Genomic DNA, 21,699 nt, shown 5'->3' with positions numbered 1-21,699 from the left:
TTACAGGAGATGGCCTGTTCAGGCTACCTATTCCCTATTGCTAGAAGTCTTAGCTGGGGTCATCCTTGTAGAATCATGAGAGTTTCCCTTGCACCTGACCCTGAAATGCCTGCCCCTCCCATCAAGTCACCTCTTTTATTGCTCTCTCCGTCCCTACACCTCTCAATCTTATCCCTCATGTTCCAATGCATCCCCATCACAGTTTCCCCTTCCCCCACTCCTTTCAGTCCCTGCTCCCTTTCCCCCAGATCCACTCCTCCTCCATTTCCCGTTAGAAAAGAGCAGGCCTCCCAGGAATATCCAATACACACAGCATAACAAGATATAGTAAAGCTAGGCACAAACCTTCATGTCAAGGTTGGGCGAGGCAGTCCAGTAGGAGGAAAAGGATCTCAAGAGCAGACGAGAAAGAGTCAGAGATCCTGCCCCCCCACATTAGGAGTCCCATAAAAACACCAGGCTAACTAACCACAGTATGTATTCAGAGGGCATAGCGAAGACCCATGCAGGCTCAGTGATGGCCACTTCAGTCTCTGTGAGCCCCTATGAGGCCAGCTTCATTGATGTCTGTGGGCTGTGTTCTCCTGGTATCCTGGACCCCTCAGGCTCCTACAATTCTTCCTCCCGCTCTTAGGAGGTGAGCTCTAAGGGGAGGGGCTGGATAGAGATATCCAATTTGGGTTCTTTCTCTCTGCCCAATGCTTGACTGGGACGACCTCTGTATTTGAGGGGCAGTTGATTCACAGCCTCTGTGTGTATTTACTGTCTTAATTCCCTGCCAGGAGAGACCATATGCTTTCCAGCTCTTGGGACTAGGATGAGGACGTCTTTGGAGAGCTACTTCTCTCAGTGACAACATGCATTCTCAGTGGATGATAGGTCGTCTGTGGTAGATTTTAGGGACAAAGCCTGAGCCCTGGTAACCCCCCCCCCCCAATAAGTTGAGTTTAGTCACCTGTCCTTAAGACAGCAATTGTAGAAATAAGTAGTAGTGACAAGCAGAGAAATTTGCTCACTGTGGCCACACTAGGAAAAGGAACAAATAAAGAGGCCCAGTGACCACAAGTCCTTCTTCTAGAAACTGACTGATAGGCGGCTTAGGCTTAAACAGGGACTAAGGGTGTGCATAGTTAAGTAGTTCTGGTCAGGGTGTGGTCTCGCTAGTAAATTGATCAGTCATTGTCTGGAAGAAGTCTGACAAGTCAGAACTGTGTGAAATCTCTCCATGCGTGTCAAATTCCTCCTCTGGTTACTGCCAGCCTTTCCGCTTTTCTAGTGTGAGATTCTCCAGGCAATTTCGGAGTCCTCGGTGTCCACTGCCTTAGCGGTCTGACAACCCAGAGGCACTCTGGCAGGCACTCTCTAGAATATTTTTGCTTCTGCCCAGATGATTCTGAGGGGGAAGAGCAGAAAGAAAACTCCGAGTCACTTTCGTTTTCTTGTACCGTCAGGAGCAGATCAAGTATTGGGCGGGACTAAGCTCCCTCAGGAAGACATCTACCCACTGGGACAGAAGAAATGTCAGGACACTCTTGGACCCTAATCTTGGTGCCCTGAGGGTCAGAAAGCAGAGCTAATTCCCCCTTCCACTAACTATGCTACGTACTGTTCATTTAAACGAATGTTGCAAGGATGTCAAAATCCTCCTGCTTGAACTTGTCTGAATAAGGTTTTATTCTACTTTGGCAAGCCTTGTAAGGAGCATCATAACCATGTTTCTGAAAAATTTACTTTTAACTTGTTGTCAGGAGAGGTAAAGAGGTCTGGCTCAGATCTGAGTTCCAACCCTAGACGCCATCACTCAGATCCCAGGGGCTTGCTGGCTAGCCATCTTAGCCTACTTGGTGAGTTCCAGGCCAATGAAAGGGTCTGCCTCAGAACACAAGGTAGATGATGCTTACAGAATGACAAATGACAAAAACCCTCTGGCCTACATGTATAAACACATACATGTACATGCATATCTGTACACACATGTACACTTGCACACACATGAACACCCACACATAGGGAAAGTAGGAGATGCATTTTTGCTTTAAAGGGAATATAATAAGCTGGATATTTGTATTTCCAAAAGAAAAACGTGAAAGGGCTGATCAGGCTCAGGGTGTTTTCACCGAAGTGCCCCCATCCCCCCCAAAGGCCTTGTCAGTCATGACGCCACAGAATCCCAACATCAGTCTCTCTGAGACACCCTTGAGTTTTTTTCATGGACCAGGTCTGACTGACTGCAGCCTCCAGACTGGGGAAGGAGGGAAAGTGCTGGCAGCAGAAGCCCTAATTAATAGAGGGATTATCAGTAGCTTTAAGTCTCTTACAATCCCCCACCTACACCCCCCACCCCACCCCAACCCCGTCGCCCCGCCTCTTTAGTCTGTAGGGGAGACAAGGGGAGGAGGGAGGAGAGACTTCCCTGGGCTACAGCGGTTCTAGGGCTGACCGGTCCTGCGTGCCAGACTTGTAAGAAGAGAAATACATGCTAGTCAGAATATTAAGAAGTGCAAGGAAGAGCAGAGCAGAAGAGGCGACAGTTGGAGTCAGGACCAGGGCCAACGCTTTAGGAGTTCCAAGTGTCACAAGATCAGGAGATCTTGGCTGCACCAGGTGTCGTCGTCGTCGTCCAGCCTCCCAAGTTGCAGCATATTCCGCTCTGGATCCTTGCGAACTAGCAAGTCCCGCTCCCGGCCCACGAGCCAACGTGTCCGGCAGGAACCAGCGACTGGAGGGTAGAGCACCTGCAGAAAAAAGTAGAGGAATCAACAGCCTCGAATGTTTGGGGAAGTAGAGACAAAGGAGATCTTTAATTTTTTGCCTTGACTTCTTCCCGATGCCTTTATCACCCCCTCCCTCCGTCCTGAGGATCGCAGTCGCTTGGCGAGGTGAAGCCCCTGAGGTGGCGATTCCAGCAAAAACCGAGGGACTTCCAAGAGGAGAGGGAACCTGGAACAGTGGAGTCTGGAGTGTCCCGAGAAGGCCCAGATGGGGTCGGGGAGGTCTAGGGGGACATGGAACTACATCAGATTTCCTTCCCTGAGTGCCGGTAAGAACTATAAACGCCCCTTCGAAGTGAAAAATAAAAAAAAAAATAGTCCTTTCCTTTCCCTTAAAGTTAACCAAGGTTGTTGGCTGCTTGGGGGTGGGGGCGGGGGGGTTCCTGGTCCAATCGAACAGGGCTATTTTTTACACAGTGCCCCACCCCGTGCGATGTCAGCACGCTCAGCTGATATAAGGACGAGAGCCTGAAGGGTAGAGGTCTCCACTCTGGAACGCGGAGACTTCAGCTCTGACGCCAGGAGGCAGACGCGCTGCGGAGGACAGACTCGGCCGGTAATGGGTCCCCCGCGGTCCGTTGCACAAGTTTTCCTAAAACCCAGGGTCATCGGGGTCGCTCCCCCAGTCCCCCGGAGGTTGTGGGAAGTCAGTGGACGGTGCCTGGAATTTCAGAGTTTTCTTCCCACTGGGAGCCCGGATCTGGGAGGCTTGGGAAGGGGAGCCCAAACCGTCCCAAATCCAGTTTTGTAAGACCTGTCTTGCTGCACTGAGGGCAAACATCTGAATCTGCTACCCGGGAGTCCTGAGGAAGAAGGCCAAGTGAGGTCCTGTCCCGGGGAGGGGAGAGATAGTGTCGGGTGTGCCACCAGAGCAGCCTCTAAGCTCCCCGCCTTAGGGTTCGACTGTCCTCCAGGGGAGCCCAGTACTGATGACAATGGGTTAAGTAGAATTCAGTAGGCAGTTTCAATAAGCAGGTCTGCGGAGTGTAACTCTGAATCCCTTTAACACGGGGTAGTTCTGAAAGCAGAAGTGAGAGAGGAAGGGAGGGGAGAGATGGAGGGATTTGTAGTAGTTTCTCAGGTTCTTTTTCTGAAGGGTTGGGTGAGGTGGTGGCTGGTTGGTTCAGAGGCAAGCTCTTAAGAGGAAGTGGGTGCAGTCTTTGAAAAGTCGCCTGGCCCTCCCTACCCAAAAGATCAAAACTGGGTTTGTCCTTACGGGGAAATAGAAACTGATCCGATCTCTCTCTTTCTCTTCCTCTCCCTGTGTGTGTGTATGCGGGGCAGGCAGAGGGGAACTAAGGGTACCTGTGGCTCCATAAGTACCAGAGCAGCCGCTTGGTGCCACAGCATCCTGCGCCAGAAGGAAGGGTTTAAATGCTTAGTGTGACAGCATCCTGAGCCAGAAGGAAGGGTTTAAATGCCAGCCGGCATTTAAAAACTTGTGGTGAGTTTCACTATCTTTGTGCAAACAAAAGAAGAGGGTGACGTGACCACGTGCTTTCCTGGCTGATGGGAATTGTGCTCATTAGAAAGCGGAAATCCATTTCAGAATTATCTTGGTGGGAGGACTTTCAGTAGTCACTGTTGGGTCCAAACAACTGTCTCGGAAGCCCTGGTATCTTGGAGGATTACTTTGTTAGTAACAATGTAAAACAAAACACAACAGAAAAAAAAAACTACTCTCAAATTCCTTGAGGCGATTCCATCCTGCTCTTAAGTAGCTGTAAGGGAGAATAGGCTCTTTCTCCACAATAGGTTATCGCTGAGAAGGGACTTGGTGGGTCTGAGAAGTCTAAACTCACAACAAACAAGGGAACAGGAAAACAAAAATTGGAGGCATCTAAAAGTTTCAAAGTCTTAAAGTGATGAGTCCCACTCCCTTAATCCCAGCACTGGAGAGACAGATGCAGGTGGATCTCTGTGAGTTCAAGAGATGCCTGGTCTGTGTGGTAAGTTCTAGGTCAGCCAGGGCTGATAGCAAGACCCCGTCTTTAAAAAAAAGTCTCAAAGTGCAGTATGCAGAATTAGAGCCATTGATTTTTTTTTTAAATCATAGATTTAGTTTCTATAGAAAAAAATCAGTAGACTCATGAATTTCCTGGTGGATTTTGAACTCGTATTATCCAAAGAAATATTTTAAATTTGTGTCTTCAAGATAATTTATGCATGTAGTCTTAAATAGATTTATTGAGGCATTACTGAATCCAACCCAGGTAGGCTGGAAACCAGCCACCGAGTCGTCTCTCTAGCATCTCCTTTATCCATTGTAAAACCGGGTTTCTTGCTTCTTTTCTCCCCTCCCTCCCTCCATTCCACTCTTCCTTCCCTTTTCCCATCCATTTTTCTCCCCACCCCATTCTTTCTTTAGACAAGGTCTAGCTATATGTCCCAGCCCAGCCTAGAAATCCTACCTCCACTAAGCATGGGGTTTCAGGTCACCAAGCCCACCTTCCTGTTTTCTGGCTTTGTTTTGATTTCTGGTGGTTTCTAAGAACAATCTCAGGGGTCTCTCATAAGCAAGGTAAGTGCTGTGCCACACCCTGGCTAGCTCCTGTTTTCTTATTGTCTTTTGCATCTTTTGAATGTAATTTAGATACAAATTCTTCATCAGAAAAAATAATTTGCAAACATCTTCTTTCATCCAAGTACTTATATTTTCATTCTCAACAATATCTTTCAAGAAGGGAAATTCTTATAGTTTAGTATGTTGGTTTTCTTTTTTCATTCTTTCTTTCGTTCATTCATTCATTCATTCTTTTTTTTGTTGAGACAAGGTTTTTCTGTGTAACCTTGGCTGTCCTGGAACTGACTTTGTAGATCAGGCTGACCTTGAACTCAGAGATCTGCCTTCCTCTGCCTCCCTGAGTTCTGGGATTAAAGGTATGCACTACTACTGCCTGGCTATCTTTTCTATTTTTTTTTGTTATATGACATATTTTAGTCCTTTAATTCAATTCGACTTTTAAACTTTTTAAATTTTATTTATTAGATTTAAAAAATACCAATTCAAGTTCCCACTCCCTTCCCTCCTCCCATTCCCTCCACATATCTTCCCACCCTACCCCCATCTAATACTCAGAGAGGATAAGGCACATTGTCTTGTGGAAAGGTCCAAGGCCCTCCCTACTATATCTAGGCTGAGCAAGGTATACATCCAAAGAGAATTGGATCCCAAAAAGCCAATACATGCAGTAGGGATAAATCCTGGTGCCACTGTCAGTGGCCCCTCAGTCTGTTCCAGCCATGCAACTGTCAACTACATTCAGAGGCACTAGTTTGGTCCTATGCCTGTTCCTTTCCAGTCTGGCTGGAGTTGGTGAGCTCCCATTAGCGCAGGCAAACTGTTTTAGCGGGTGAACCCATCATGGTCTTGACCTCCTTGCTCATATTCTCATTCCTTCCACTCTGCAACTGGACTTTGGGAGCTCAGTCCAGTGCTCTGATGTGGGTCTCTGCCTCTGTCTCCATCAGTTGCTGGATGTAGGTTCTATGGTGATATTTAAGATAATCATCAGTCTGACTACAGGGCAAGTCAAGATTGCCCCCCTCCCCCCCAGTGTTGTAGCAAGCTCTTGGTCCCTCTTAAGTCCCCTCAGTATTGGAGCAAGCTGTGTTTCAGAGTTCCACCAAGGTTGCAGGAGGATAGGCAGGTTTGGGTGTGAAGTGTGGCTTGTAGTTTGGATAGCGGCTGGGTGGGTTTGGGTTTGGAGGGATCCTAGCCTTCTTTTCTATTTTTTAAAAAAAGATTTATTTGTTTGGGGCTAGGGAGGTGGCTCAGCAATTAAGAGCACTGACTACTCTTCCAGAGGACTTTGATTGATTTCTAGCTCCCACATGGTGGTTCATAACCATCAGTAACTCCAGTTTCAAGGAATCTACTCCCTCTTCTGGCCTCCACAGGTACTAGGCACAAACATCTATACATGTGGACCAAACACCCAGCTACATAAAGTAAAAATAAGCCGGGTTATGGTGACACACACCTTTAGTCCCAGCAGATTCTTATGAGTTTGAGACCAGCCTGGTCTACAAAGCAAGTTCCAGAACAGCCAGAGCTGTTACACAGAGAAATTCTGTCTGAAAACAACGACGACGACAACAACAACAAAACCCAACCAACCAAATGAATAAATAACTTTTAAAAAGACTTATTTTATATGTCTGGAAGTTTGACTTGCCTGCATGCCATTTCACCATGTGTATTAGTGCCCTTGGAAGTCAGAAGAGGGTACAAGATCCACTGGAACTGGAGTTACAGACAGTTGTTAGACACCGTGTGGGGCTGGGATTTGAACTAGGTCCTCTGGAAGAGTAGTCAGTACTCTTTCACTGAGTCGTCTCTCCATCCCTTTCTTTCTATATTATGCATTTAATGTCATTTATATGAAATGTCTGCCCAAACTATGAGAAGAATATTCACACACACACACACACACACACACACACACACACACACACACGGGGAGGGGGAAGAAAGAGAGGGAGAGAGAATACGATTTTGACTACACTCTGTAGCAACTAGACCACAATCCCCGATTGTTCAAAAGCTGGTTGGGTAATAACTAACAACTTCCCTAATTTTGCCTCCACTTCCAACTCAGAAAACCAGTCGTGTTCCCCAAACTAATCATGAAGGACGATCCATTTCTAGCAGCTTGCCTCTTTCCCCACCGACAGCAATCTCAGTCAGACCACACCCAAGCCTTCCTTTGTGGTTCTTTAGCAGGCTTTCCCACTCCCCTGCCTGTCTTTGGGTTCTAGCCAAAGCAAGTGATGGCCGAATCCCTTATAGTGAGTGCAGAACCAATACTACGTTCTCAAGTGAGTGCTCTTATTAACTTATATCCACAGTTCCTGAGAGGTCCCAACAAGGCACTGTGCCACCACTTGTAGCTCGAGATCCCAGCCTTTGGCTAGGTGAGTGCCCACAGAGCCTCTTTGGCTAGGTGAGTTTCCACAGAGCCTCTTTGGCCAGGTGAGTGCCCACAGCGCCTCTTTGATCAGTGAGGACCCATAGATCATCTTGCACGTTTGCTAGAAACTGTTGGTTCTGCATTGATGTAGTGAGCAGGCACTGACTCTGAATTCTTTTTCTTTGTGTTGAGTTTGTAGCTATCTACTTTCAGTTTGGTACTTGAGTTTTGTTAGTGGTTCTCATATTGTGGAGTCCTTGCTAGGACCAGCTTATTCCTTTTTATCCCCATCTCTTTTTTTGTGTTGCTCATAACAATGAGATTTGAAGGGCAGAACTGGCCTTACAGATCAATGAATTTGCAGTTCTCTCTAAACTGGTGTCCATTTAGACAAATAATCATAGGTCACTAATAAAACCAGGTATGGTTATTTATCTATCTTGATCCAAAAAGTCATCTATCTGGTTTACAGCCTCTTGAGGGTATGCAGATTGTAGAGTCTGGGGTGAAAGGTTGGAGACATGAGATGCGGGTGGAGAGATACTTCTTTTCTTATTCTTCCCAATGATAGACAGCTCTTCAGGGTGTTGTAAGTCTAAATACCCTGCACATCTAGAAAAACTTTCTTCTTCTTCTTCTTCTTCTTCTTCTTCTTCTTCTTCTTCTTCTTCTTCTTCTTCTTCTTCTTCTTCTTCTTCCTCTTCCTCTTCCTCTTCTTCTTCTTCTTCCTCCTTCATTTATTTATTTTTGTTTTGTTTTTTCGAAACAGGGTTTCTCTGTATAGCTTTGGTGTTTGTCCTGGAACTAGCTCTTGTAGACCAGGCTAGCCTCGAACTCACAGAGATCCGCCTGCTTCTGCCTCTCGGGTGCTGGGATTAAAGGTGTGCGCCACCACTTCCCGGCTAGAAAAACCTGCTTCTTAAATGTTTAGAGTATACATTAAACAGATGTCCTTATTGTTCCAAATAGTAACTGATTTTCTTTATGAGTTAGAGAACTCCAAATTCTTACAGGTATAGCTGTAAGGATTCTGTTTCAATCTCCCTGATCAAATTTGCATTGCATGGATACTCTGTATGTGGGCATGCAGTGTTTATCTCTGTGTGTGAATATGTGTGTGTGTGTAACTTTATGATCCAGGGGAAAACAGCTGGGTCAGAGGATTCAAAATGATCTGTTCAATAGCAATGATGACAAATTCCTAACAAAATTGATTGGGTTAAGAAAATATACTTAAAAATCCCCCATTCTCAATCAGTGGAGAGAGGCAAAGGACCAAGAAAAATGTCAAAAATCAGCGTACAGCAGAGATTGCATTTGGCTAAGCAAGCTTCCTACCTGAAGCCCACAAGTACTACCAGAAAATTTCCTGGGTTTTGCAAATGACCCAAGAGGCTGCCACTCAGAGAACTTGACCAAAATAGTTCCCCAAATCACAGTGAGCCTCACAGATGGCTCAATGAGTAGAGGTGTTTGCCCATAGGCCTGGCAACCTGAGTTCTACCCCCAGATCCCACAAGGTAGGAGAGAACTGACTCCTGAGAGCTGTCCTCTGACCTCCACATGCATGCGTTGTGACATGTGTGCATGTACACACACACACACACACACACACACACACACACACACACACTAAAGTTTAAAAAGAAAGCAAAATCAGGATGAACTTGTGATCAGTTCTGCGGTGAAAATGGGTATCCCACAGACTTAGCTTCTTTCATGAAGCTGGCCTCAGGCTGTGTAGGGATAAAGGGCCAATTTCAGAAAGGTGTCCTTACATCTGCTTTCCCGCTTCCTCATTCTTGTCCTGTCCTAATGGTTCTATCTTTCCCCCTTTCAGGAAAACATTTCAACTAACAGTTGAGAAGATGGATTTCTTGGAAGGTCCAGAATCGAGCTTTGCTGAATGTATCACAGACGGAGGAAAAGCCACCCTTGGGGTTAGGCAAAGGGCGGGAATGGATCCTGCGCAGCAGATGAGACAGAATGAGGCCATCTCGCAAGCAGTGTGTGCTCTGCTGAATTCTGGCGGGGGAGTGGTCAAGGTTGAGATCGAGAATGAAGACTACCATTATGAGAGTGATGGAGTGGGCCTGGATCTGCCGCCATTGTTCAGAAATCATGTAGATCAGATGCTGCAGGGAAAACTCCTTTTACTATTTGTGAACTCATGGAACGTAGCAGCCTCAGGTGTGCGGCTCGCCACCTTGTGTTCCAATCTGTACCATAGACGTGGAACATCTACTGAGGTCATGGATTCTCTAGAAGCCCTACTATTCCTCCGAAGAAAGGTTCAGGCTTGTGGGAATGTTGATGATCCCAACTTATTAAATCCACAGGAACTTGCGGTTGATGATCAGATGATCTTAGCTTCTGATTTATTTGGTAAACAGCAGCTTCAGTACCTGGAAACACTCAGCTTTACAGAGTCCCCACATGTTGTATTTCAAATGTTCTCGGCAGACCTTTCCCAGGGCATTAAAGAGAAACTCCCCAAGTGTGTTTCTGCGCTTGCCAATTCTGAAGGAGGATATGTGTTTTTCGGTGTGCATGATGAGACCCATCAAGTCATTGGATGTGAAAAGGAAAAGGTAAATCCTTTCACCTTGCGGGCCACTATTGATGGCTGCATCAGGAAGATGCCTGTCCACCACTTCTGCCCACAAGTCCACAAAGTGCAATATGACGTCAACGTCCTTGAAGTGTATGATAAGGGGGCTCTCCGTGGGTACGTCTGTGCAATCAAGGTGGGACGGTTCTGCTGTGCAGCGTTTGCCAAAGTGCCTGACTCCTGGGAGATGAAGGACAATCAGAAGAAGCAGCTAGCCACAAAGGACTGGGCAGCTTGGATGATAGAAACTGACTCAGGTGAGGGAACAAGACTGAAATATTAGAATGTTTGCCGGGGGGTGGGAGGGCAGAAAGAAAAAGGAGATGTGTAATTCTGTGGTATTTGGGGAAGGAGATTGATTCCTATAGATGTTGGGCCACTGTCCTTCCCCGTGACTGCTCATCTTGAATATTGTGTGTTCACCACAATGGCAGTCCCACTAGAGGCTGGTGCAGGGGCAATCTGAACTAGTTACTTCTATTCGACATTCTTTCTTTTCTTGTTTAATTGAGGCAGGGTAGCCTAGGCTGGCCTCAGATTCAACACCCTCCTGCTGAAGCCTTCAAGTGTGTTGGCAACAGATATGAAACACCATGCTTGGCACTGCTTGCTTCACATGTGTGGTGAAACCTCTTCCTTTCTGATGACCAGCTTGTATTTAATTATTCAGCAAACCCCTTTCCCACACCAATAGCTGTGTCTTTTCTAACTTCCTGACAGTTTCCTCTTCTCATGTTTAAAGCAGTCTTAGAAAAAAAATAATTTTATTTTACATATATAGATACTTTACCTGCATGATAGCTGTGTAACATGTATGTGCAGTGCCTGTGGAAGCCAGAAGAGGGCATTGGATCCACTGAACCTGGAGTTACTGATAGTTGTGAGCTGCCATGTGGGTGCTGGGAACAGAACCTAGGTCCTCTGGAAGAATAGTCAGTTCTCTTAACTGCTGGGCCATCTCCCAACCCACAAAAATTATTCTTAATGCTTTCTTTGAGTTTTTCATGAACAAACCACAATTTCCCCATTTTCCCATTTCAGGATCATAAATGGTAGGCTAGAGAACAGGGATGTGATAGGCATAAGCTTTGGACAAGGAAAGAGAAAACAAAATTAGACGAGAGAAAGCCAATGGTAACTTCAAAAGTAACAAAACAAACAAACAAAAGGGTCCATTTTAGAACTGCATAGCACTCTACCCCCACCGACCTTCTCATCTTCTACTCACATATACTTAAAAGAGCATTCTCAAAATAGAAAAGATTTTATTTGAATACGAGTAAATATTAAGGATTTGGAGAGGCGGCTCAGAGGTTACGAGCACGGGTGGCTCTTGCAGAGGACCTGGGCTTGGCTTCCATTCCATTTGTGCTGGAGATGCAAATATCCCCAGATCCCAGCTTCGAGTCAACGTGGCTCAGCTAAGAAGCAGGATCTGCCCTCTGTATACTCCACTCTTGTTTCTTGTTTCCTCAGATCTCTCCAGTTTTCCTCAGATGGTCGTCTCGAGGAGGACTGTACACACCACACCCCGCAGCAAGACTGTGTACATACATAAGAACTTGAAGAGTGTGGAAGAATTGCAGAAGGATTACTTTCCAGGTAATGGTCATCTCTGGCCACCAAAAGACATGTTGACTGTTCTTATATTTAGAGAAAAAAAAACCCTTGATTTTTATGTCCATGTAAAACTATTCATGGGGAAGTTTAGAGAGGGGTTGGAGCTATGACTTAGCAGGGAAAAGCACTGGCTGCTCTTTCAGAGGACCCTGGTTTGATTCCCAGCACCCACATGATGGCTTACAACTGCTACCACAATGGGTAAGTACATTGCAATATAGTTACAGAATGGAACATAGCAGGGAAAATGGGTGAAGCGTGATTAATAAAATCTCAGAGACAGATACTGGGGTTCAACCTGAAGGCCAGAAAAGCAAAGCAGCCAGCTATTGGCTCTTACCTCGACCTCAGTCTGAAAAAAGGTGATCCTGCCTCCAGGTAACCTCAGAATGAGACTGAGAGCTGTCTCCTCCCATTTTATAATCCTCTCTAGTTCTGGGATTAAGGGGGTGCAAAACTACCGCCTGGTTTCTATGGCAAGCTAGTATGGCTACTGGGATTAAAGGTGTGTGTCATTGTGGCTACTGGGATTAAAGGTGTGTGGTGCCATCATGGAGGCCGCTACAAATGTGTTCATTAATTGCTATGTGCAAGCACAGGGCTGAGTGTAAACCATGTTCAGGCACATCTCGTCATGACCCTGTTCGTGGATAGTCTTGATTTTTTTCATTGAAAATGTTTCTAAACATTCTAGTGTTTCTAAACATGGATTTTTTTCTTTGTTTTAGTTATTTCACTATGAAACTTTTGCATACAGACAGGACATAGAACAACGATACAATTTAATAAGTATTGTACCATGAAACTTGTATAACTACCACACAGATAAAATAGGTAACTAAACTCCACAAATGCTCTGCCATCATTTCTTTTTCAGATTCCCTTATTTTGAAAAAACTTTTTTCTCATTTCTTTTTTCTCATCTTTCTTCTCTCCTTCCCTCCTCTCTTCCTCCCTCTCTCTTTCCCTCCATCCCTCCCTCCCTTCCTTTCTCCCTCTCTCTCTCTCTTTTGTTTTTCAAGACAGGATTTTTCTGTATAGCCCTGGCTGACCTGCAACTCACTTTGTAGACCAGGCTGGTGTGGAACTCACAATTAAAGGCACGTGCCACAAGCCTGGCACCTTTTCTATTTTAAGCAGTATGATACACATTTTCTATAAATAATTAATGTGTTCTAAGGATAAATTCTGAGCAGTAATGATTGTTTATTCATTTAGATGAACATTGCCAAAGTGCAATCCAAAATATGTGCCCAGACCCATGTTCATCAATGTGGTCTTACCATGGTGATTTTCTTCTAGAAGAATCTTAGAAGCATTTTGTTATATCAAAAAGAAAAGAGAAGAATCCTATATTCTTTTAATGGCCAATATATATAATCAGTGAGCTGATTTGGAAATAATTGTCAGTTTTACAATAGTAATTTTTTTCATAGTTCAACATGGATTGCCTGGTTGATTATACACAACTTCTCTCTTACTTTTGCTTAACAACCTATTATCATTTTATTAGCCCTGAAAGATAATATTGCTAATTAAACTATTAGATATGCGACTAGTGAAACATTGAAGTACATTTACAATCAATGAAATATGGCATATGTCCCAATCATTTCAAAGCTTTATAACATTGTTATTTTATATGTTAATGCCATTTTTAGAGTGTGTTCTTTTATGATTATAATTTCTTATGGTGATCTGCCCATATGTAGGAAAAGCTTATGGTTTTATTAAATTCTTACTTAATAAACATATTAATGCAAAGAGAAAAGATAATTTTAAGTAACTTTTCCTGTATTCATGATCTTTTATTTCTTTAGTTCATTGGTTAATTATTTCAAACACAATGTCAAATTAAAATAACAGTAGAAAAAATGTAGCAGGATACTACTGGGTCCAGTTTAGTATTTCTCTCAGCCCAGACGTACTTTATTGGTGCGTCCAAGCTGTCTGTGTATCCAGTTAACTAAGTATCACCAAGATGTATCTTCTGTTATGACAACCTCCCATTTTTCTTTAGAATCTGCATATTGCTCTGTGTAAGCACTTTAAAAACTAATTGTTCAGAGACTGGAAAGACAGCTTAGCAGTTAAGAGCACTTGCTGCTCCTACAGGGACCCTGATTTGATTCCCAGCATCCACAGAAAGGCTAACAAACATTTGAAACTCCAGCGCCGAGAGATCAGACGCCACCTTCTGGCCTCTGCAGGCACTGTACACACACAATACACAGACATTCATGCAGACAAAATACCCATGTACATAAAAAATACATCCTTTTTTTTTAAAAGGAAAAATTAATTGTTCAAAATTCTATCTTTTGGAGTGTTCATTGTACATTCAGTCAGACAGTTAGACACAGAAACATGAACATAACCTTGGTTCTACTTTGTACCTTGAATTTGAAACACAAATTTTGTTTTGAATTTGATTTTTTTTTGTTTCTGTCTTTGTTTTTAGACAGGGTCTCACTATGTAGTCCTGGCTGTCCTGGAACTCACTATGTAGACCAGACTGGCCTTGAACTCACAAAGATCCACCTACCTCTGCCTTCCAAGTGTGAATTTGATTTTTTTGAAGTGTATCTATAGTTTGTGTTAGATTCCAGTCAGGGTTTATAACACTCCAGAGTCTAAGAGACTCATATACATATAATATGTACCCAATAGGTATACATCATTTATTAATAGTATACATCCAAAAAGTTTTATAGGTGTCTTGCATCTTTATATATACTCATACATACAACATATAAAAATCTTTTTTAAAGACTTTTAAAAATCAGAATTAACCTCTTGAGGTAGACATTTTTGTGGTGCAATTTGGGATGTTGGCACACCCATCATTTTGTGTGGCCACCATCACAGTCAACACACAAAATAGTTCCATCACTCACAATGGAGACCTCCTTCATGCTGCCTCTCCCATAACCAAACTGCCCTAACTCCTAACCCGTGCAGGTGTTGCTCTGCTGCCTACGCCGGTCAGCATGTGGCTTCTGCCAAGTGTCCAGACGGCTTCTGAATGCTTTCCGTGTACCACCATCCCCCTCTCTTTGTCTCTCTCTTCTGGAAACACAAACTGGGTGGAGTTATCTGACTGAGCCGTGGTGTTTGTTGCCTCCACATTTATACATGCTTCTACTTTTTATAGACAGTCTTACTATGTGGCCCTGGTTGGCCTGTAACTCAACAGAGATCTGCTCACCTCTGTCTCCTGAGTCCTGGGATTAAACCCTTGTGTCAAAATTCCCAGCTCGTGTTTCTCTTTTTATTATCTCTCTAGTCCCACACCCTTTTGCTGGCCAACTAGATGGCACCCTCTGAGGCTCAGCTGAGCTGTGTCTTTTTTTTCCCATAAAGACTTGTAAAGACTTGCATTTGGCTTTTTTTTTTGCTAAGCTGTATTTTTCACTAATGTTCACACAGTGCTAATGAGGCTCTTTCTTGCTGCCTTTGCTACTTTGTACTCAGTTGTTTGTGTCTATCACCACTGGTTATGGGCTTCCCCAGACACAGGATGGCTTATCTTTTTGTTACTAACATAAAACTGATCCTTGACACATGGTAGGGCCCAAAGGCTGGCAGGATCTACATCATATAATGATGTAGTAGACTAAAGTGGAAAGATTAGATACTGATTTATCAATTTATTTAGTTATTTACTTAAGGCGCTGCTTGTACTGCTTGTTTGCCAAGGATGACTTTGCTTACTACCTGAAACAGAATGATCTGGAGAAATAGCTGAAACACAGGTCATGGTTCTTAAAATTCTGTTGACAGCCCTGTACCCTTCTGTAAAATCTTCCATGCTTGCCTACTCCACCTTGTAATTTAGAGTATAAAATGCACGTATGGATTAGACCTGGGATCTGAAGGCTTTCAGGAGCCATCCTGGTGACATCTCCTCTCTTCCCCGCTCATTGGTGTCAGAGTGCTTATTCCAGAAAGATTCCCACCGTCATTGTGATTATGAGCTTGTCCTGTGAGTCTCTAACTTATTTGGATTTTTTTCCTTGCCTAGTGTCACCCAACAGGATTACATATACTCCAGAATGGCTCTACAAGGACCTCATCTCAGAGCACAGAGGACTCAGAAACTTAATAAACACGGAAATGCGCTCTGTCTCTCAAGGGATACTGATTTTCTCCCACAGCTGGGCTGTGGACCTGGGTCTTCAAAAGAAGCAGGGTGTCATCTGTGATGCTCTTCTGATTTCCCCAAACAATGTCCCAATCCTGTACACCATTTGCAACAAGTTGGATCTGGGGTACAGGAGTTATTCTATGACAGTCTCCCGGACCCTGAAGCAGAAGCTGGTGAACATGGGCGGATACACTGGGAGACTAGGCATCATTCCCTTGGCCTTGCAGCTGGGTCAAACACGAAGGGCCAGCGTAGAAACACCCATTTACCCTGAATCCTATAACTTCACAAGCGTGCAGCAGATGGAAGCTCTGTTGCAATCCCTTGTGATCGTCTCGTTAGGGTTCAGATCCTTCCTAAGCGAAGAGTTTCACTCTGAGGTGGTGACGCTACTCACAGATCAGCAGTACCAGCTGCTTTTAAAGGATCTTTGCAAGAACAGAGAGATGTTTGTTCACGGCACACCTGGATCGGGGAAGACCACTCTGGCCCTCAGGATCATGGAGAAGATTAGGAATGTGTTTAGATGTCAAACTGACGACATTCTCTACATCTGTGAGAACCAGTCTTTGAAGAGGTTTGTGAGGTATGTAGCCTGACTCCATTCGTTTCTTTCTGTTGGGCAATTTTAGTGAGTGTGGCATTCACAGGCTAAGCTCTGGGTTGTAGTAACCATGTTCAGGAACTGTAACTGTTTAGGTTGACTTACTTCTCTTGGCTGAAGAAACCTGACTGTGTTTCTTTCTTTCTTTTTTTTTTTTTGGTTATTCGAGACAGGGTTTCTCTGTAGCTTTGGAGCCTGTCCTGGATCTCCCTTTGTAGACCAGGCTTGCCTCGAACTCACTGACTATGTTTCTTACACTTGCAGTCGGAGAAACATCTGCCAGGCAGTGACACGGACAGCCTTCATGAGAGATACCTTTGCTAACATTAAACACATTGTTGTGGATGAAGCTCAGCATTTCCGAACTGAAGATGGGGACTGGTATGCAAAGGCAAAATCCATCATCCAGAGAGGGAGAGATGGTCCAGGAGTTCTCTACGTTTTTCTGGATTATTTTCAGACCAACCACTTGTGTTGCAGTGGCCTCCCTGAACTCCAGCACCAGGAGCCAGTTTTGAAGCTCAGTAGGATGCTCCGCAATGGAGACAAGATAGTCAATTATCTACAAGAGATAATGCAGCAAATCAGAGACAGTCCTCCCCCAAATGTCCCCCCAGAAGCCCTGAACATGGGCCAAGAACTTGAATTGACTCCAGGTGTCACAGGCAGTTTAGAGATAACTAATCGCTTGAATTTGGAGCAGATGGCAATCTTTGTAGCAGAGAAGTGCTGGTGTCTCTGGGGGTCTGGCTATTACCCCAGGGATGTTGCTGTTCTTTGCAGCACAGCCAAAGATGTAGTAAAATTTAAAGAAAAGATTCTCCTAGCATTGAGGAAGAGGACCATGTCTCAGATCAGTGTAGCAGTGCAGGTCAGGGAGGAGTTGGATAATCCGGGGAATCACATCGTGTTGACTGGTGTTCACCAATTTTCAGGCATGGAAAGAAGCATAGTGTTTGGGATCATTCCAGTGGGATCGGAGACAGACATTTTTTACAATGTTCTGCTCTGCCTGGCTTCCAGGGCAAGAACCCATCTGTACATTATAAAGGTTTTGCTTTGATAAGAAGATACCAGTCTTCAATTAGATAGGGCTGGTCTCTGGATGACTTTGAAACTCTTTGATCTCAACATTTACACAGCAAAACATTTCCTGTACAGCCACCTGCCAAGTCATGTACTCTCCTCGATTACAAGTGCGAAGAATTCAGATAGTAGTAAGAGAGACCAGGGTAATTAGCTGGCACTGAGGTCTTTTTCTCTCTTATAGTTGTGTGTGTTTGTGTGTGTGTGTGGGGGGGGAAGATATTGTGGTGCACACCTTGAATCCCAGCACTTGGGAGGCTGAGGCAGGTGAATCTCTGTGAGTTCAAGGCCAGCCTGGTCTACAGAGTGAATTCCAGGACAGCCAGGGCTACACAGAGAAACCCTGTCTTAAAAAACAGATAACAACAACAAAAAGACAAAAGGGTCAAAAAACAATATGCTGGGGAAATGCTGGCAGCAAAGGTCATAATTTAGTTTCTTTCCCCCTCTAAAGTTCCTATACCTGGTAGTTTAATCCCAACCCTCAGGAGGCAGAGGCAGGTGGATCTCTGAGAGTTTGAGGCCAGCTTGGTTAATATAGCGAGTTCCAGGCCAGACAGGGTTGCTTAGTGAGACCTTGCTTCAAAAATTTCTTTTCTATACATAACAGAAAATTTTCAAGATCAAAGGAAAGTAGGACAAAGAATGCAATAGGTGGAAGGGCACAGGAGTGTAAATAGTTCCTACACATAGAGTGATTGCTTATGGGGGCAGCAGTGTGGCATAACCAGCCCGAGTGATGACGAGCCATTTAGTGGGAAATTCTTCTGTGTACTGTACTTCCAGAAGGGTCTAGCAATGACCATGAGAAGCTTGAATGCTTATAAATTTAGCTTGAGATTCCTCTCTAAGGCACTTACTCTCACAGAGAACTTACACATGTGCAAAGATTTCTGGGTGGAAGGATAGGGTTTTGCTTCTAGTAGCAGAATGCAGAACAATAGTAATGTTGACTCAGATGGCTGGAAGGGAGTAATTTGCAGACTGTCACAGCATCCATCACATCATGGAGCCAGAAAAGGTGAGATCTTCATCACATCTCTAAGATGTTTTGTATTGTGAACAAAGCATCATTCAAAACCATGTCTATCCTATGCTTCCAGAGTTGAGTCGTTGCTTGTAGACGCATAAAGGATTTTTGGAAATGTATCTTAAAAATTGGTAGCAGTATTTGACTCTGGGGAAGGGAAATCGATGCCAAAGGGAGTACCCAGCTTTTGCTTTTGATGACTTTAGGTTCTGTACCATGTAATACTCGATGGGATCTTGCCTTGGGTGTGTTTTTGCTTATGAATATAATGGCTTTATGAATCACTTTCTCAGTTTTTATCAACCTGTATCCCGGATAAGCATTTCATAGTCAGAGTGAATGTTGATGTATAGTGAGTGGGGGATTTGAAAACTACACAAAATAGATTTTTACCACATAGAATTTTGAAGTGCTGACTCACTGTCATATTTGTTTTAAGCTTTATTTTTTTAAATAAAAGACATAAACTATCGCACTTATAATGGAATTGTTCTTTCTTCTTTTGCATCTTATTGCTCTCTTTTTCCTTCCCTTCAAGACAATGACAATCAGGTTTTTGGGATATTTGTTAAGTGTTCACACACACACACACACACACACACACACACACACACACACACACACGTGATGACATCAGACCACACTAACCAATAGAATAAAGTCAAGGTGGAAGGCAAGACTGGGAATTCAAATGACTGACATTTGGTTTCTATGGCAACAATAGTAATTGTACAGATAGTAGAGGTCTGGAGAAACTGCCCAGTTAGTGAATTGCTTGCCATGCTGAGTTCAGAAGCTAGAAACCACAGAAAGAATTGGGGCGTGGTGATTCACACATAATCCCAGCAGTGGGGAAGTGGATATAGGTTTCTGACCTATTTGAGTTTCTGCCCTGACTTCCCCCAGTGATGGGCTGGTACCTGGAAGTGTAAGCAAAACAAACCCTCTCCTCGCCAACTGGCTTTCTGTCATGGTGTTTTGTCATAGCAGTAAAAACCCTAACAGTGTGCTTGGCCATCAGACCTGGTGCTGTTTGCGCTTCCTGCAACTAGCTCAGCTTACCTTTCCTTGATAAAAGGCCACAGGCATAGACAAAAAGGAACCCAGATAGGGCTTTACTGAGGTCTCTGCTGTAGCACCAGGGGACAGTGCTCAGGAACAAGGTCTCCTGGACTTGGACATGCTGACAGTGAGAGCGGGGACAGCTTAGATAACCCTCTGGAGCAATGGTAGCTGTCCTAGAGTCTCGTTAGGCTGTCCCCATGGTGGCCTTGCTCTGGAACAGATGAGGTGGTTTCTCTAGGAGCTATGCAAGGACTACTACGGTTTCTGTGACCTTCTGGAAATATCTTTGCAGCTTGTGCTGTTGAAACCAAGCCCTTCAAGCAGCTGTGACTTAAGGCAGCCGGAGCCAGCAGAAAGGAGGAGTTGCTTGATGTACAGCATCTGCAGTTTCCACAAAAGTCATGGCAGTGGGCGGGGAGATAGCCCAGCAGATGGCTGACAACTTGAGCCCTGTAACCCACATGGTGGAAAGAGAAAACGGAGTCCACAATTGCCTCTGACTGCCAATGAGTGCTTTGGCACACATGTCTCCCTGACACAGTAAATACATACGTATGATTTCTAAGTATTAACAGTCTGGGTTTGAGAGGATGACAGTAACAGCTCTGGGAACTGGCTTCTTTCTTCCTTACTTTAAATCATTTCAACAAAGCTTCCTTCGCTCACAATTCCAGTTGTTTAAAAGATAGACTTCTTCGTGTTTGTCACAAAGATCTGTCAGTTCCCTAAGAAACCCAGGACAAGGCTTGGACTATACCTGTGGCTCCTGCCAATACTTCTCACCACGTCCAGCAGATGCCTCTGCCCAGCTTCTCATTCCTCTATAAACCAGTCATTTCAGTCATCCACTCTCTTGGTCCTAGGCTCCTTTCTTGGTCTGCCTATCCTCTCTTGTGACCCCCTCTCTCCCTCTCTCACTCAACCCCACTCTTTTCTCTCATGGCCCGGTCAGTCTGGACCCTTCCAGATGCCTCTTGCTGTACTCTCCCTCATATCTACAATAAAAGCCTTCTCCTTAACAAAGCCTAGGAGCAGCCATATCTCTCTTCCTTTTCCTTCAGGATCTAAGTATTATTAAATATTAAATCCTTTTTCCCCCAGTGGATTTTATCCAGTTTTTAACTCCTAGCCAACTGACTTTACAGAGAGATAGTATATCCCCTTGGGGAAGGTTAAACTTCCCTAATCTGTCCCACAGTGACACACAGGGCAAGGTTCCCAGGCAATTGAGTAATTTTGCTGGACCAGAGACAACAATCTCTTTGCTATTTCCTGCTATGTAAGAGATGACTCCCCAACTCACTCCCCTGCTTTTGTAAAGTAGTTTTTAAATTAAATTAATTTAAAGTTAAGGCAAAATGCACAAAGATTAGTAAAAGAAAAAAGTGTTAAGAGTTCGGAGGGCCACCCTGCTTCTCCTCTTCGCGTTTCAGCAAAATAACCTAAAGCCGTAACTGAGAGAATGCTGGGAGTCCACATCTTGGTGACCCGCAAAGCCAAAATTAGCACAATCGAGAAGCGTTTGTTGCCTGCAGCTGTCAAAGAATACGAGGGTCATTTCCAAAACAAGGTTCTTCTCAAGCAAAAGTGGAACCGAGGTCCTGCAGACACTCATACAGAGCAGGGGTAGGGGGGATGTCTTAGTTACTTTTTATTGCTGTGACAAAACACCATGACAAGAAAAACTGTTTTCAAAAGCATTTAATTTGGGGGCTTATAGTTCCAGAGACTATCATGGTGGAGAACATGGCAGTGGGCAGGTGAGCATGTGTGATTGCTAAAGCTTTCTTTCAAGTTTAAATTACTGTTCTTAAGACATTTATAGGACAAAAATGCTCCTAGCCTGTAAGTC

The 21,699-nt window shown here is 44.3% G+C and overlaps 1 protein-coding gene across 5 annotated transcripts; it reads left to right on the top strand.

Annotated features, from left to right (window-relative positions):
* The first annotated feature begins 2,709 nt into the window (after positions 1 to 2,709).
* LOC142860295 (schlafen family member 5-like) lies at positions 2,710 to 19,257 on the top strand. 5 transcript variants are annotated; one of them, XM_075991371.1, is made up of 7 exons: positions 2,717 to 3,040; positions 3,189 to 3,327; positions 7,623 to 7,688; positions 9,525 to 10,552; positions 11,772 to 11,897; positions 15,940 to 16,648; positions 16,931 to 19,257. In XM_075991371.1, the coding sequence occupies exons 4-7, from the start codon at positions 9,553 to 9,555 to the stop codon at positions 17,727 to 17,729; spliced, it is 2,634 nt and encodes an 877-aa protein (XP_075847486.1). In that variant the 5' UTR covers positions 2,717 to 3,040; positions 3,189 to 3,327; positions 7,623 to 7,688; positions 9,525 to 9,552; the 3' UTR covers positions 17,730 to 19,257. The 5 variants fall into 5 exon arrangements, with proteins under 5 accessions (XP_075847481.1, XP_075847486.1, XP_075847485.1 ...); XM_075991370.1 differs by lacking the exon at positions 7,623 to 7,688 and adding an exon at positions 4,056 to 4,215; XM_075991369.1 differs by lacking the exon at positions 7,623 to 7,688 and having other exon boundaries at positions 3,212 to 3,327.
* Positions 19,258 to 21,699: the final 2,442 nt, after the last annotated feature.

Source organism: Microtus pennsylvanicus, chromosome 11 (genome assembly GCF_037038515.1).
Source record: "Microtus pennsylvanicus isolate mMicPen1 chromosome 11, mMicPen1.hap1, whole genome shotgun sequence".
Taxonomy (NCBI): domain Eukaryota; kingdom Metazoa; phylum Chordata; class Mammalia; order Rodentia; family Cricetidae; genus Microtus; species Microtus pennsylvanicus.
Note: the sequence above shows the minus strand (reverse complement) of the source record. Positions and strands in the feature narration are given on the sequence as shown.

Excerpts from the sequence above, each read along its gene's own strand:
- LOC142860295 (XM_075991366.1), top strand. The coding sequence starts at position 3,006 with ATGGAACTACATCAGATTTCCTTCCCTGAGTGCCG. Across the intron at positions 3,041-9,524 it reads ATTTCCTTCCCTGAGTGCCG|GAAAACATTTCAACTAACAG; the intron begins GTAAGAACTATA and ends TCCCCCTTTCAG. Across the intron at positions 16,649-16,930 it reads TCTTTGAAGAGGTTTGTGAG|TCGGAGAAACATCTGCCAGG; the intron begins GTATGTAGCCTG and ends TTACACTTGCAG.